This window comes from Mustelus asterias, chromosome 13, assembly GCF_964213995.1.
Source record: "Mustelus asterias chromosome 13, sMusAst1.hap1.1, whole genome shotgun sequence".
NCBI lineage: Eukaryota > Metazoa > Chordata > Chondrichthyes > Carcharhiniformes > Triakidae > Mustelus > Mustelus asterias.
The window spans coordinates 69,105,003-69,118,859 of NC_135813.1; the positions used below are offsets into that span (position 1 = coordinate 69,105,003).

The 13,857-nt window shown below is 41.6% G+C and overlaps 1 protein-coding gene across 1 annotated transcript; it reads right to left on the reverse strand.

Moving 5' to 3' along the window:
- Window positions 1-1,011: 1,011 nt before the first annotated feature.
- pebp1 (phosphatidylethanolamine binding protein 1) lies at window positions 1,012-13,603 on the reverse strand. Its single transcript, XM_078226991.1, has 4 exons — window positions 13,382-13,603; window positions 12,241-12,350; window positions 8,391-8,491; window positions 1,012-1,371 (listed from the first exon to the last, which is right to left on the reverse strand). Exons 1-4 carry the CDS (start codon window positions 13,514-13,516, stop codon window positions 1,154-1,156), a joined length of 564 nt encoding a protein of 187 aa, XP_078083117.1. The 5' UTR covers window positions 13,517-13,603; the 3' UTR covers window positions 1,012-1,153.
- Window positions 13,604-13,857: the final 254 nt, after the last annotated feature.

Below are 13,857 nucleotides of genomic sequence, written 5' to 3' on the forward strand. Positions count from 1 at the left end.
TCAATTAATTGTTGAGGATTTTGAAATTTTCATTCAGTGTCTGTACTTAACCATTTACATGCTAATTGCTAGGAACTGTCTGATATATTTAGCTTTTACGCTCGATACTTATGTCCTGACCTTCAACACACAAAATTACACGCAAGGGAGGTTGACTTTTGGCCAAATTAATATTCAATGATAAAATTCAAAGGCAAAAAATAAAGTTCACTGCTCGAGTTCTTGTTTGTGGCTGAGATTTTTTTTATAATGATGATCTTGATCCCAGTGGGATTGCAGCCAATGTAAATTGCAATTATTGGACAGAGTCTTTAAACTAGAATCCATTGCATTTGAGGTTCCTTTTGATTGAAATTCTCTGGTGGATTCCAAACTAACAGCTCTACATTAGTCAGCTCTAACAATTAAATATCAAACTTACCGCTTCTGTACCATAAAGTTTAATTTTGAAGAGTTTACTTACATAGGCACAATTGATATAAAGTTTCCCCTATTTCAATCGAGGGACTTTGCTAGTTTAATGGCTGAAACCAGCTTTCAGTGTTTTACGATCTTGGAAATTTAATTTGTGTTGGATGTAAATTGTGCTTAAAAATTCCAAAATCCTTTATTCCTTCTTGATCAATTTCAGATGAAGTGTACTGGTGAAAGTTTCTGGGAACTCCAGATCTAGACATTTAAAGGCTGCTAATTAGTAGTAATTAGTAGTAATTAACTGCCTTTAGTAGTAATCTCTAGAACATTTAGAAATTAAAATAGCATACATTGTACAGGCTTTATTCTACTACTGGATCAAAAATGGTTAGTATGAATATAACTTTCAGACAGGTAAATCCTTCAAAACAAAAAATTGTCATTTGTAATTACAAGTATCTTCTCACTTTTTGACTAAATGCAACAGAAATAACGAATGATTACCATATTTTTCATGACTTGGATAATTTATTGCAAGTTTAAAATCAACCTGCCACCTATACTTTGCACCTGATAAGTAAAGGAAAATACAAACTCAACATTTGAAACTAATATTTATTTATGGAAACAAAAGTCACTATGCATCATTGACATTAGTTTGATGGCTGAGCAGAGCCTGAAAGTGTTGCTATGACATGCACACTTCAAAGACAAATCATAGTTAGGATTTTACACCTTATTACTTTCCTGCTAACTGTTCATAGAGTTTGGGAACGTAGGTATCCCATTCAGCCTGGTAGCATGTCCCTGCAACTGGTGCACCCAAGTTGTACTTCTTACGGAATGTTGCAGTTTTGAATGTCCCACGCTTATCACCTGAACGGTTGGTCAACTGCTGTTCATCACATTTCAGTGGCTTAGATTGTTCATAGACCAGCCAGACATAGCGGTGAAGGCCTGTAATAAACAGTTTATTAAAATAAAGCAACATGGAGAAAGTGGCAACATAATTAACACCATCCACAAAGTTTCACTGAATCATCATGGAATGCTTTTCTGTTCCTACCTGTGTTGCAATGGTTTATGTCAGCCCAAGGCTCCTACATCTACCCAGCCAACATCTTTTACCATTGGACTGATTGACGTGCCTTCCTAAAAATGCTACACTTTTGTTAGTGAAGCTGTGACTTTGGTGAGACTATACCTTGAACATTGCATTCAGTTTTGGTCTCCCTACCTCAAAGGATTTACTTGCCCTAGGGGGAGGGCAGCAGAAGTTCACTAGGCTGATACCATGGTTGGCGGGACTGTCCTATGAGGAGAGATTGGTTCAACCGGAGAAACTAAGAAATATGGCATTGAGATAGTGGAATAGTCATGATCATATTGAATGGCAGAGCAGGCTCAAAGAGCTGAATGGCCTGTGTTTAAAGCTTCCTCAAACTAGAAACAGCTGGTGCAGTAAAACATTTCATTGAAAACACAATACCCACTAACATAGTGGCATTTAAATGGAGAACCAAATGGACTGCTAGACATTAAAATATTTCTGGAGATGTAAGCATCACTGACAAGGCCAGCAGTTGTTGTCCATCCTCAAATAATTAACTTTTGGCATTCTGGATGTCCTTGTGGTCTACAGATCTGTTTGCCAGAGTCATGAACCTTGAGCCACCATTTCGCACATCAATGCAGCAGGACAGAAAAGCATGCAAAAAGAGGCAATGTAATCAAAATTCAAAGTATGCAACAGTGAACTTTCAGGACTGTCCAATTACCATTAATGCCTCCATAATGACAGAACAGGAGCCACTGTAAAGAAATCTGCACTAAATTCTGCTACTAAACTTTAAACCTGAAAAATCTCCAGCCCACTACATATTTTCTGTAAATAGATATTGCTCTAAGGCAAATACAACCCAGGCTAAAACATTATTAGTTTACAGAATTAGGGTAGAGACATTCACAAAATAGTCTTTAGCAATTCCGAGAAAAATGCTAGTAAACTTTAGGATTTAAAGAGTAACAGGTTTGCAGAAATAGTAAACCCATACAAAAAATGTTTTACTCACGGCAGCAAATGTTGACAATTACAGAAACGTAAAGCTTTACTGACCTTAAATACCACCTGAAGTTTATAAATAACTCACTTAAAAAGAGAAAGAAGATCACTTTGCCACTTAATTATTCACCCACAGTAAATTACTGGGCCTAATCAATAGGGAGCCATATTTGGTGAAATATAAGAAAAAGCTTTTATATTTCAGAATTGTCCAAACTATTCTCCAGTTTGTGGTAAAATGTTGTTCTAGAATAAAGACTTCAGGCATGGTAGCATAGTGGTTTTGTTACTGTATTAGTATTCCAGAAACACAATCTCAAATCCCACCACAGCAACAGGGAATTTCACAATCTGGAATAAAATGAAGCATCAGTATTGGTGACCCTGCAACTACCAGACTGTTGCAAAAATCTGGCTCACTAGTAAGTTTTTTTTTACACAGGGGGTGGTGGGTGCCTGGAGGAGGTAGTGGAAGCAGATACGATAGTGAGTTTTAAGGGACGTCTGGACAAATACATGAATAGGAAGGGAATAGAGGGATATGGTCCCTGGAAGGGTAGGGAGTTTTAGTTCAGTCGGGCAGCATGATCGGTGCAGGCTTGGAGGGCTGAAGGGCATGTTCCTGTGCTGTAATTTTCTTTGTTCTTTGTAATGTCTTATAGGGAAGAAAATCTGCCACCTTTCACCCAGGGTGGCATGTATTTACAGCAACATGGTTCCCTTTTAACTGTTCTCTGAAATAGCCATACCAGTGAGTAAGGTGTTGAGAGGACATTTTACCACCACCTTATCAAAAGCAATTAGGGATGGGCAATCAATGCTGGCTTTGCATACAATGCCCACATGTCATGAACGAACAAAAAGTAATTAATTATGTTGGTTCTTGCAGCTGCAATTGAGAGTCATAAATGGTTATTTGTACCTAATGCATATTCCACAAAACATAGTTCAACACAAAAAGAATGCTTCAGCTGGCCTACAATCCTAGAAATTACTGCTACAATCTATCAGGATCAAGTGAACAGTCAATGCCCACGCTTGGTTTGCTAAATGCCAGAATTAACAGCCCATAACTTCCTCAGAGTGGTACTCTGAATAAACTTACCCTCATTGTGAATGCACAGCCCTTCTTACCCAACCTTCCTCACTCAGGCTGGGTGAGACCAGAGCAGCGAAGCGCACCCCAGCAGCATTAGCATAGAGTAACCACCAGGATGCAGAGAGGTAAGTCACACTCCCTTTTTTACAAGAGTAGCTGCCCTAAAGGGGATGTTTAAAGGGAGCAGGTAAGTTTCAAAGGGAAGCAAGTGGTTTACCAGGAGGGGGGAGGTCGTGTGTACACGGAGTGATCCATGCATGGCTGGGTCTGGCTGTTTATATGGAGTTAGAAGCTTCTTTTTCCCTTCTAACTCTTTCAGAGTAACCATCAGGGTAAAACTGGCAGAACCATTTAAATCACTTCTGTCAGATGGTTCCCAGCCCAGCACAATTGTCCAGAGGAAGTTAGCACTTCTGGGTGATTGCTGGGTAAACCCCTAAGTTGGAACCTCCTAGAGGGATTCCCCAGCGCAATAGAAAGTCATAGAAAGTCATAGAAACCCTACAGTGCAGAAGGAGGCCATTCGGCCCAATATTGGGGTGCCCCCCCCCATTCAGAATGGGTTAGGCCATTCAGCCCTCGAGCCTGTTCCACCATTCTCAAACTAGATCACGCTGATCAGGACAATTTGCAAACAAGTAACAGCTTTAATATTGAGAAAAAGATCTCAGAGCAAAAGGAAAAACAGAACACTGGGTCAAAGGAGGAGTTATTAGGAGTGACAAAAAGCTCGGGTGGAGAAGGGAATTCCAGAGCATAGTTTAGAAACAACTAAAAACATAACCTCCAATGATCAGACGAAAGGAGAGGAAAGCACAAGAGCCCAGATTCAGAGGAAATAAGTTTTTTTTGAGTTGTGTAGGGTATAGGCTGGAGGCAATAAAGGAGGGTGAGGCAATGAACAGATTTAAAAGTACAAATGGGAATTTTAAATTGGAGGCATTGGGAGATAGGGAGCCGATGTAGATCAGCCAGAACAGTGTGATAGGCAAGGAGGAATTGGTGCAGAAAAGGATTAGGGCAGCAGAGATTTGGATGAGCAGAAGTTTACAGAGGGTGGCACACGGGAGGCACTTTCAGCAGCAGGTATAACCATTATTGATTCAGTACTAACTGCTGGACTCCAGCTGTTTCCAATAACTCTATTTCTAAATCCAAAATGGACATATCAGCAGAGAACAAGTGTGATAGACTTCAATACCAGTGGAGATCCTGACTGTCCACCCCTTTACCGTGGCTCAATTCATCACTCAGTGTCCCTACAGAGAGAGCACACGGTGTCTACTGGCACCATCGAGGCCTTCCGTGCCTGGTGGGCATCACAGGGACCTTATCGACCCTCTTAATCATATTTTAAATTTCATTTGTGACTTGCATTTTATTTCAGACAGTATCAATTTAGGGGCTGCCTCTTTAATTTGTCCCTCAGTTTTTGATTTAGTTTAATTATTTGATTTATCCAAACTGGGAACACCAGTTAATAGAACATAGAACAGTACAGCACAGAACAGGCCCTTCGGCCCACGATGTTGTGCCGAGCTTTATCTGAAACCAAGATCAAGCTATCCCACTCCCTATCATCCTGGTGTGCTCCATGTGCCTATCCAATAACCGCTTAAATGTTCCTAAAGTGTCTGACTCCACTATCACTGCAGGCAGTCCGTTCCACACCCCAACCACTCTCTGCGTAAAGATCCTACCTCTGATATCCTTCCTATATCTCCCACCATGAACCCTATAGTTATGCCCCCTTGTAATAGCTCCATCCACCCGAGGAAATAGTCTTTGAACGTTCACTCTATCTATCCCCTTCATCATTTTATAAACCTCTATTAAGTCTCCCCTCAGCCTCCTCCGCTCCAGAGAGAACAGCCCTGGCTCCCTCAACCTTTCCTCATAAGACCTACCCTCCAAACCAGGCAGCATCCTGGTAGATCTCCTCTGCACTCTTTCCAGCGCTTCCACATCCTTCTTATAGTGAGGTGACCAGAACTGCACACAATATTCCAAATGTGGTCTCACCAAGGTCCCGTACAGTTGCAGCATAACCCCACGGCTCTTAAACTCCAACCCCCTGTTAATAAAAGCTAACACACTATAGGCCTTCTTCACAACTCTATCCACTTGAGTGGCAACCTTTAGAGATCTGTGGATATGGACCCCAAGATCTCTCTGTTCCTCCACAGTCTTCAGAACCCTACCTTTGACCCTGTAATCCACATTTAAATTAGTCCTACCAAAATGAATCACCTCACATTTATCAGGGTTCAACTCCATTTGCCATTTTTCAGCCCAGCTTTGCATCCTATCTATGTCTCTTTGCAGCCTACAACAGCCCTCCACCTCATCCACTCCTCCACCAATCTTGGTGTCATCAGCAAATTTACTGATCCACCCTTCAGCCCCCTCCTCTAAGTCATTAATAAAAATCACAAAGAGCAGAGGACCAAGCACTGATTAAGATGTCACAATTTTCATTGGAGGTAAATACGTTGTAGCACTCCGAGAAATAGAGCCAGATCTGAATTCCAAAGTCCAGGCTAGAGATAGCAAACAGGTAAACTGATAGAGTTCCTGATGCCAGCTGCTGCCAGTGACTGCGTGGATACTAGAATACTACAGTTTAGAATAAAATTTTCTGATCACAATGGACTTTAAAACAAAACATATAACGTCAACTGTTATGCTGACAGCAAAATTTGGCCCTAACAATGTTATTTTCACAAAAAGTATTACAGCAACTTCAAGCAAGGAGTTAAATGTGTACATTCAAAAGTGAGAGTTTAATGTACAAGGGGTAACTCTGCTCCCTATACAGGATAACCCCTATAAAATCAACCTACACAAATTTAGACAATGGAACTATGAATTGAGACAAAAATCATGGAATTGTTTATTAGCATTCAGTCCATTTCCTTGATTCTGTGTAATTGTTTATACTTATTGAAAGCATCGATAATATCATCCAGTAACCAGATCCGGCTGGTCCACAGAAAATACTATCGGGTCCTGCTTGCATCTGCTCAGTAAGAAGTTTAACAACACCAGGTTAAAGTCCAACAGGTTTATTTGGTAGCAACAGCCACACAAGCTTTTGGAGCCCCAAGCCCCTTCTTCAGGTGAGTGGGAGTTCTGTTCACAAACGGGGCATATAAAGTCTCTAATAAAGACTTGATTAGCTGTAAGTATTCGCATTCCAACCATTATTCATGTAAATTGAGTCTGTGTCTTTATATGCCCTGTTTGTGAACAGAACTCCCACTCACCTGAAGAAGAGGCTTGGGACTCCGAAAGCTTGTGTGGCTTTTGCTACCAAATAAACCTGTTGGACTTTAACCTGGTGTTGTTAAACTTCTTACTGTGTTTACCCCAGTCCAACGCCGGCATCCCCACATCATGACTGCATCTGCTCAAACAGTTTACTATTCCAGGATTACCCAGAAATACAAACTGAAATATAAAAATAACTCCAGCTTTTCTTCTCTATTGCAAACCACCTCAACTCTGTCTCTCGCCACTGACAATAAGTGCAAGGAGCTCATTGATTTCTTTTGTCACGGAAATCAAGACGATCTGATCAGCTGCCTCTGCCACATCTCTCCCTCGCACCAGGTCAAACTTTCTCGAATGCTTCCCCCTGTTCTAGCCCTGAATTTGCATCTTTCTCCAGTTTCTTTCCTTTCCCTCCTCATGCCCTCTGAGCTCATTGTGACCTTGAGACCCATCCCCTTGTTTCCTCAATCCTATTCCCACGAAAATGCAGATCACCCAACCACTTGGTCCCATTGTTAACCAATGTTGTAAACATTTTTCTCTCTTCAGGTGTTGTCCCTCTCTCCTTTAAATCTGCCATCATCACCCCCTCTCCTAAAAAACAAACTTTAGCTCCATGATCCTTGCAAGCTACTGTTCTATCTCTCACTTCCCATTCCTCTCCAAAGTCCTTAAACATGTTGTCACCTCCCAAAATGAATTCTCATATTTCCCAGAACTTCATGTTTGATGCCAACAAACCCAGCTTAATCCCTTTCACCCCTCGCTGACCCACTTTAGCTCCTGGTCAATGCCTTGATTTTAAAATTCCCAACCTTGTTTTCAATTCCCTCCATCCCATCTCCCCTCCCTATTTGTGTAATCTCCTGCAGCCCCATAAGCCTCTCTGATATCTGTGCTCCTCTTGCTGTGACCTTAGAGCATGCCCCACTTTAACTGCTCACTAAACTAATTCCTTCCCTACACCTCAATTTCATCCTTGAAGATCACCTTAAAATCTACCTTTCTGATCATTAAAGTTTTATTAGTGTCACAAGTAGGCTTACATTAACACTGCAATGAGGTTACTGTTAAAATCCCCTAGTCGCCACACTCCGGCGCCTGTTTGGGTACATGGAGGGAGAATTTAGCATAGCCAATGTACCTAACCAGCACATCTGACCTTATGTAGTTAGCTTTATAATGCTCCTGTAAAGTTTCATGTTAAAGTTGTTGTAAGTTATCACTTTACTCTCTAGTCAGATAAAGCAGTCAGAGATAGAATGAACTTTGCCCATTAATCAGAGCTGGCTTTGAATCAAAGTTCCAAAGATGAAAAATGCAATGTGCCAATACTGCTCCACTCGTTTTCAAATACCATGTGTGTGTTTACTTAAATCACAGTGTTTTTTTGAAACAGTGTCCAGGATGCATTGAAAACATATCTGAAATGTTTGAGAATCATTTGATTGAAATATGCCACAAAAACTCAGAAGGATCATAACTAAAATTAATGTGGATTATTAATCATATCTCATTTATATTGCTAAATTATAGACTCACCAGTTCCTTTAGGAGGACCTGAGCCAACATAGTCAGACTGAATCTCTCCGCTATCAATTTTATTTCCCTTCATGTTGATTACAATGAAGTGGTGCCATTCCCTAATAAACAAAGAACAAGATTAATGATTGGACAATATGCCACAGAGAATTTTGGCAATTTACTAAAACAAGAAATATTTAAAATCGAAGCAGAGTTTAAAAACTATAAATGTAACTTTCAATGGTACGGTTCAGAGACTTGGACAGTTAGTGGGCTGAAGGTGAACAGGGTCATGCAATCAGGTGTTCCTAAAATGATTCCATTCTTCAAACACTAGGTGTGATGTTGGAGTTGATGTAAATCAAATGCAGTTTTGTAGCAGCAATGAAGAACACATTTTCAATAAATTATTCAATTCAAGATCTATAACCATTGTGCAGAGTTCCCCGATGGAAATATGGAAGCAGCCTTTCACGTTTCTGCACAAGAGACAATTAAATCACTTAAATCTACTTCGACCGAACACTGTAGAAAGTTAACAGTTTGTACAATGTGTTTCTAGTAAGCATTTGCGCTTTTGTTTTCCTTATATTTGAAAGCCTTACAACATGCAACCTGCAGTTTATAAAAATTAACTGTGCAGCAAAAAGCTTGAGAAAAGTAATTATATAACTGAAATAAAAACCCCACTCCATTATAAGAAATTTATTATAGATAATTAATTAAATACAAGAGTAAAGTCTTATGTACATGTTGATAGATTACAATGTTCCTAAGAATGAGGAGGAGTAGGGCACTCATCCTCTCAAGCCTGCTCCACCATTCAATAAGATCATGGCTGATCTGATCGTAACCTCAAATCTGCTTCCCACCTACCCCTGATAACCTATCACGCCACTTTTAAGGGAAGAGTTCCAAAGACTCACGACTCAGAGAAAACATTTCACCTCATAAAATAGGCAACCCCTTATTTTTAAACAGTGACCTCTTCAAAGAACAGAACAAAGAACAATACAGCACAGGAACAGGCCCTTCGGCCCTCCAAGCCCGCGCCGCCCCCTGGTCCAAACTAGACCATTCTTTTGTATCACTCCGTTCATATGGCTGTCTAGATAAGTCTTAAACGTTCCCAGTGTGTCCGCCTCCACCACCTTGCCTGGCAGCGCATTCCAGGCCCCCACCACCCTCTGTGTAAAATATGTCCTTCTGATATCTGTGTTAAACCTCCCCCCCTTCACCTTGAACCTATGACCCCTCGTGAACGTCACCACCGACCTGGGGAAAAGCTTCCCACCGTTCACCCTATCTATGCCTTTCATAATTTTATACACCTCTATTAAGTCTCCCCTCATCCTCCGTCTTTCCAGGGAGAACAACCCCAGTTTACCCAATCTCTCCTCATAACTAAGCCCCTCCATACCAGGCAACATCCTGGTAAACCTCCTCTGTACTCTCTCCAAAGCCTCCACGTCCTTCTGGTAGTGTGGCGACCAGAACTGGACGCAGTATTCCAAATGCGGCCGAACCAATGTTCTATACATCTGCAACATCAGACCCCAACTTTTATACTCTATGCCCCGTCCTATAAAGGCAAGCATGCCATATGCCTTCTTCACCACCTGTGACGTCACCTTCAAGGATCTGTGGACTTGCACACCCAGGTCCCTCTGCGTATCTACACCCTTTATGGTTCTGCCATTTATCGTATAGCTCCTCCCTACATTATTTCTACCAAAATGCATCACTTCGCATTTATCAGGATTGAACTCCATCTGTCATTTCATTGCCCAAATTTCCAGCCTATCTATATCCTTCTGTAGCTTCTGACAATGCTCCTCACTATCTGCAAGTCCTGCCAATTTTGTGTCGTCCGCAAACTTACTGATCACCCCAGTTACACCTTCTTCCAGATCATTTATATAAATATATAAATTCACTCTAGATTCTTCCACAAGAGGAAACACCCTTTCCACATCCACCCAATCAAGACCCCTCAGGATCTTATATATTTCAATCAAGTTGTCTCTTACTCTTCTAAACTCCAGTGAATACAAGCCCAGCATGTCAAACCTTTCCTCAAGACAACCCACCCATTCCATGTATTAGTCTGATAAACCTCTGAACTGCTTCTAATGCACTTACATGAGATGTACATCTCAAACTTTCTACTGGGGGAAGGGGGTGTGGGAAATGAGAGTTGCAACCATTTCAAATTGATTTGGAGTTGACTCCAGTACTCGTAAGCATTAAATTCTTTGCATGCTAAATAACAATTTATAATGATTGCAGCAACAAGTCCTTGGGTCAGCAAATTCATAACCACCTAGAATAGCAATAACACCACAAATCTACAACAAATTGAAGGTTAAGTTTTCTTTTTGTCTTCCCCTTAACAATGAGAAAAATTGAAAACATATCTAATATAATGCTGCAATATTTTAAAATCTAATATATCAAAAGTTTAAATATGTACAGAATCTAAGAACATCCAAGATAAGCAGCAAAGCTCCAACCCTGCTGGGAAGACCAGTTGGCTCATGATTTGTTCTTGGTTATAAAAAGGTTCATGCGAAACAAGGATGCACGTTTAAGATTTGATGTTCATCAAAAGTTGATATGTATTTTTGATAGCATTGGTGATCTTCCATCCCCTATATGCTCCCTGTTATTTGGGTGACCCAACATCCCCTCCCTATGGGGAAGGCCATTAATGGACATTATTAAGTAAGTCTAAAAACTGTAACATTGTATTTACATAGGCTGCACCTCACCGTAAAGTGATTGATATTAAACTAGGTAAATACAATGTTACATTAAAGCACTGGCTCAGTTATTTTAATAAAGAGCCAGAATATGCTTGAAAGCCATTCCAGACCACAACCCATTTCTCTCCCATTCCCACCATCTAATAATATTAAATAATACATTTTGTTGCACAGATCCAGTAAGATTTCAATTCCTTAGCAGAAAATTCTGCACTCAGGGCAAAATTGAAACTGTAACAACACATACATTTTACAAACTCACTCCTGTTTTCACAAAAGTGGAAACACAAAGTAAAATTCAACAACTCATTTGAGGAATTTCAGGTACAGTTAATACGACAAATGGAAAAAAATTCAACCAAGATAAATATGGAGGTACACAAGGTACCAAAAGGTATCGAAAAGGTTAACCCTGGTACTTTCAACTATACGACAAAGCGGGGTTAAGAATAAAGTAGTTAAAAGCAAAATACAGCGGGTGCTGGAATCCAAAACAAACAGAAAATGCTGGAAAATCTCAGCAGGTCTTGACAGCATTCGTGAAGAGACTATAGAGCCAACATTTTGAGTCTCTTACAAAGGGCTCAAAATGTTGGTTCTGTTCTCTCTCACTGATGCTCTCAGACCTACTGAGAGATTTTCCAGCATTTTCTGTTTTGGTTAAAATTAAGTTCAGGACTGATGTCAGGAAGTACAGTTACATACAGGTCGAATAGTGGAGATTGAAACCCAAATCATTCACATCCAAATTAGATACTGCAACAGGGATGGCAGTCAATGGATTGTATGTTTTAATGGAAGGATGAGCTGGGTGAAGCAAGCAGTAGTCCATATTAGGATTTATCTTTGAGGTGAAAGTTAAAGCACATTGTTCGAGCGGAATATGGATTCTCTACTGTGCCCAAACAATAACATCTACCTGCTGGAATGTATCCTTAATTCAATCTCCAAGCAAAAATTACATTTTCAAATCTGACATCTTTGGGAATTTAACATACACAAGTAGTGAATTTTCTTTTCATTGTCAGTTACGAAGTGGATTGTGAAAACATTCCACCCCCAGCCCTTTCATTATAGGCAAGAATAGTCTTTTCAATACCCACCTAAACTTTGGTGTCTTCCTACTTGGAGCATCTGGATCAGTTAGAATCAGGGTATAAAGCTTGTCTGGATCACATCCAGGCCAATTAATGCTGACAGGGCGATTCTGCACCTGCAAGTACAAATTTAATGTTTTTTTTTAATAAAACCTATTTGCATTACAAAATACTTAAGAATTAAAAACAGGCAATACGTTCAAATGAACAAACCAACCAAACCTAGTAAAACCTGCCTTCTGCACTGCTGTGTTCAGTAAAAATGTTCATTGCCCGCAGCCATGTCTGTCTGCACAGAAGTGTGTCAACAAAATCTCTGGCGCTTTGTCCAGTTCGCAGTAACTCGAAAATGCTTTTAAGGCCAGCCTTGAAAGGCGGCAAGTCACACAGATCTCCGAGATAGTCAGGAGTACGGGCAAGTAAATTGCATTCAATTTAACTGCGAGGACAGAACTCGGGCTCAAGCCAAGTTGAAGGAAAACATTTGAGCCCCACACAAAGGAGTGGACCAACACATGGGGTGGATGTACAGACAGTATTGTGAAAAGTAAAATCCCCTGAAATGGTGGAATGCCCTGTGTGGATGGGTGAAAGCGTGGGGGAACAAAACTGCAATTACCCTGATCTTGTGGGAGGACCTGAGGATGACATTTGGTCAGCACTAAACCAGTTCAGTCAGACTGTGCTGGTGCCATGGTATTTAACAGAAAGGCTGCAGACTAATTCACTCTAAAGTTAAAGTGGGATGGAGAAAATGTCCAGAGGAATTGTGTCCCCCCCCCAGCTTTCATCATAAAAGATATCAATTCATCCCACAAGCAGCATGTTTCTAAACGTAGGCAGAACTGGACATCAGCCAAGGTCAAGAAAAGACTAGGTAAAGGCCATTCTTTCTCAAGTATTACATTTCCCGAGGGGGTTTGTTAATATGGAATCAGTAAGTGTGAAGTTTGCAGAGAGAGGGGGAATTATCCAGAAGGCGCAGCAACATAACGGCAGCCAGTCAGAGATAAGGATTGTTTTCCAGTATTTATGTTGCACTCAGCAGCCCCGGTGTGAGAGGGACTGACCCCACCCCCATTTCCAGAAGCTTCATAACTTCGTTCCCACTCAGCTCTTCATCACACGCTCAATCTTCACTCTGTACCTCGGTGGGGGTCAGCACCTTGCCCAGCTCGTCTATCTCCACCGCGCCATAGCTGACATGGAGGGGCTGCGCCGGCTTCTCCTCCACCTCAGCGAGAGCCAGAGCCCCGGACCACCCGCTCAGTTCCACCGGCATCGCGCTCTGCTGCTGCTGATACTGCGCCGCGCTGCGGCAGATGGTGATACCGTTACTGCTACTGCGCCTGCGCCGCGCTGCTGCTGACACTGCCACTGCGCCTGCGCCGCGCTGCAGCTGATACTGACACTGCTACTGCGCCTGCGCCGCACTACTGCTGACACTGCCACTGCGCCTGCGCCGCGCTGCTGCTGACACTGCTACTGCGCCTGCGCCGCGCTGCTGCTGACACTGCTACTGCGCCTGCGCCGCGCTGCTGCTGACACTGCCACTGCTCCTGCGCCGCGCTGCTGCTGACACTGCGCTTGCGCCGCGCTGCAGTCGAAATCCCCGCCCCTTCC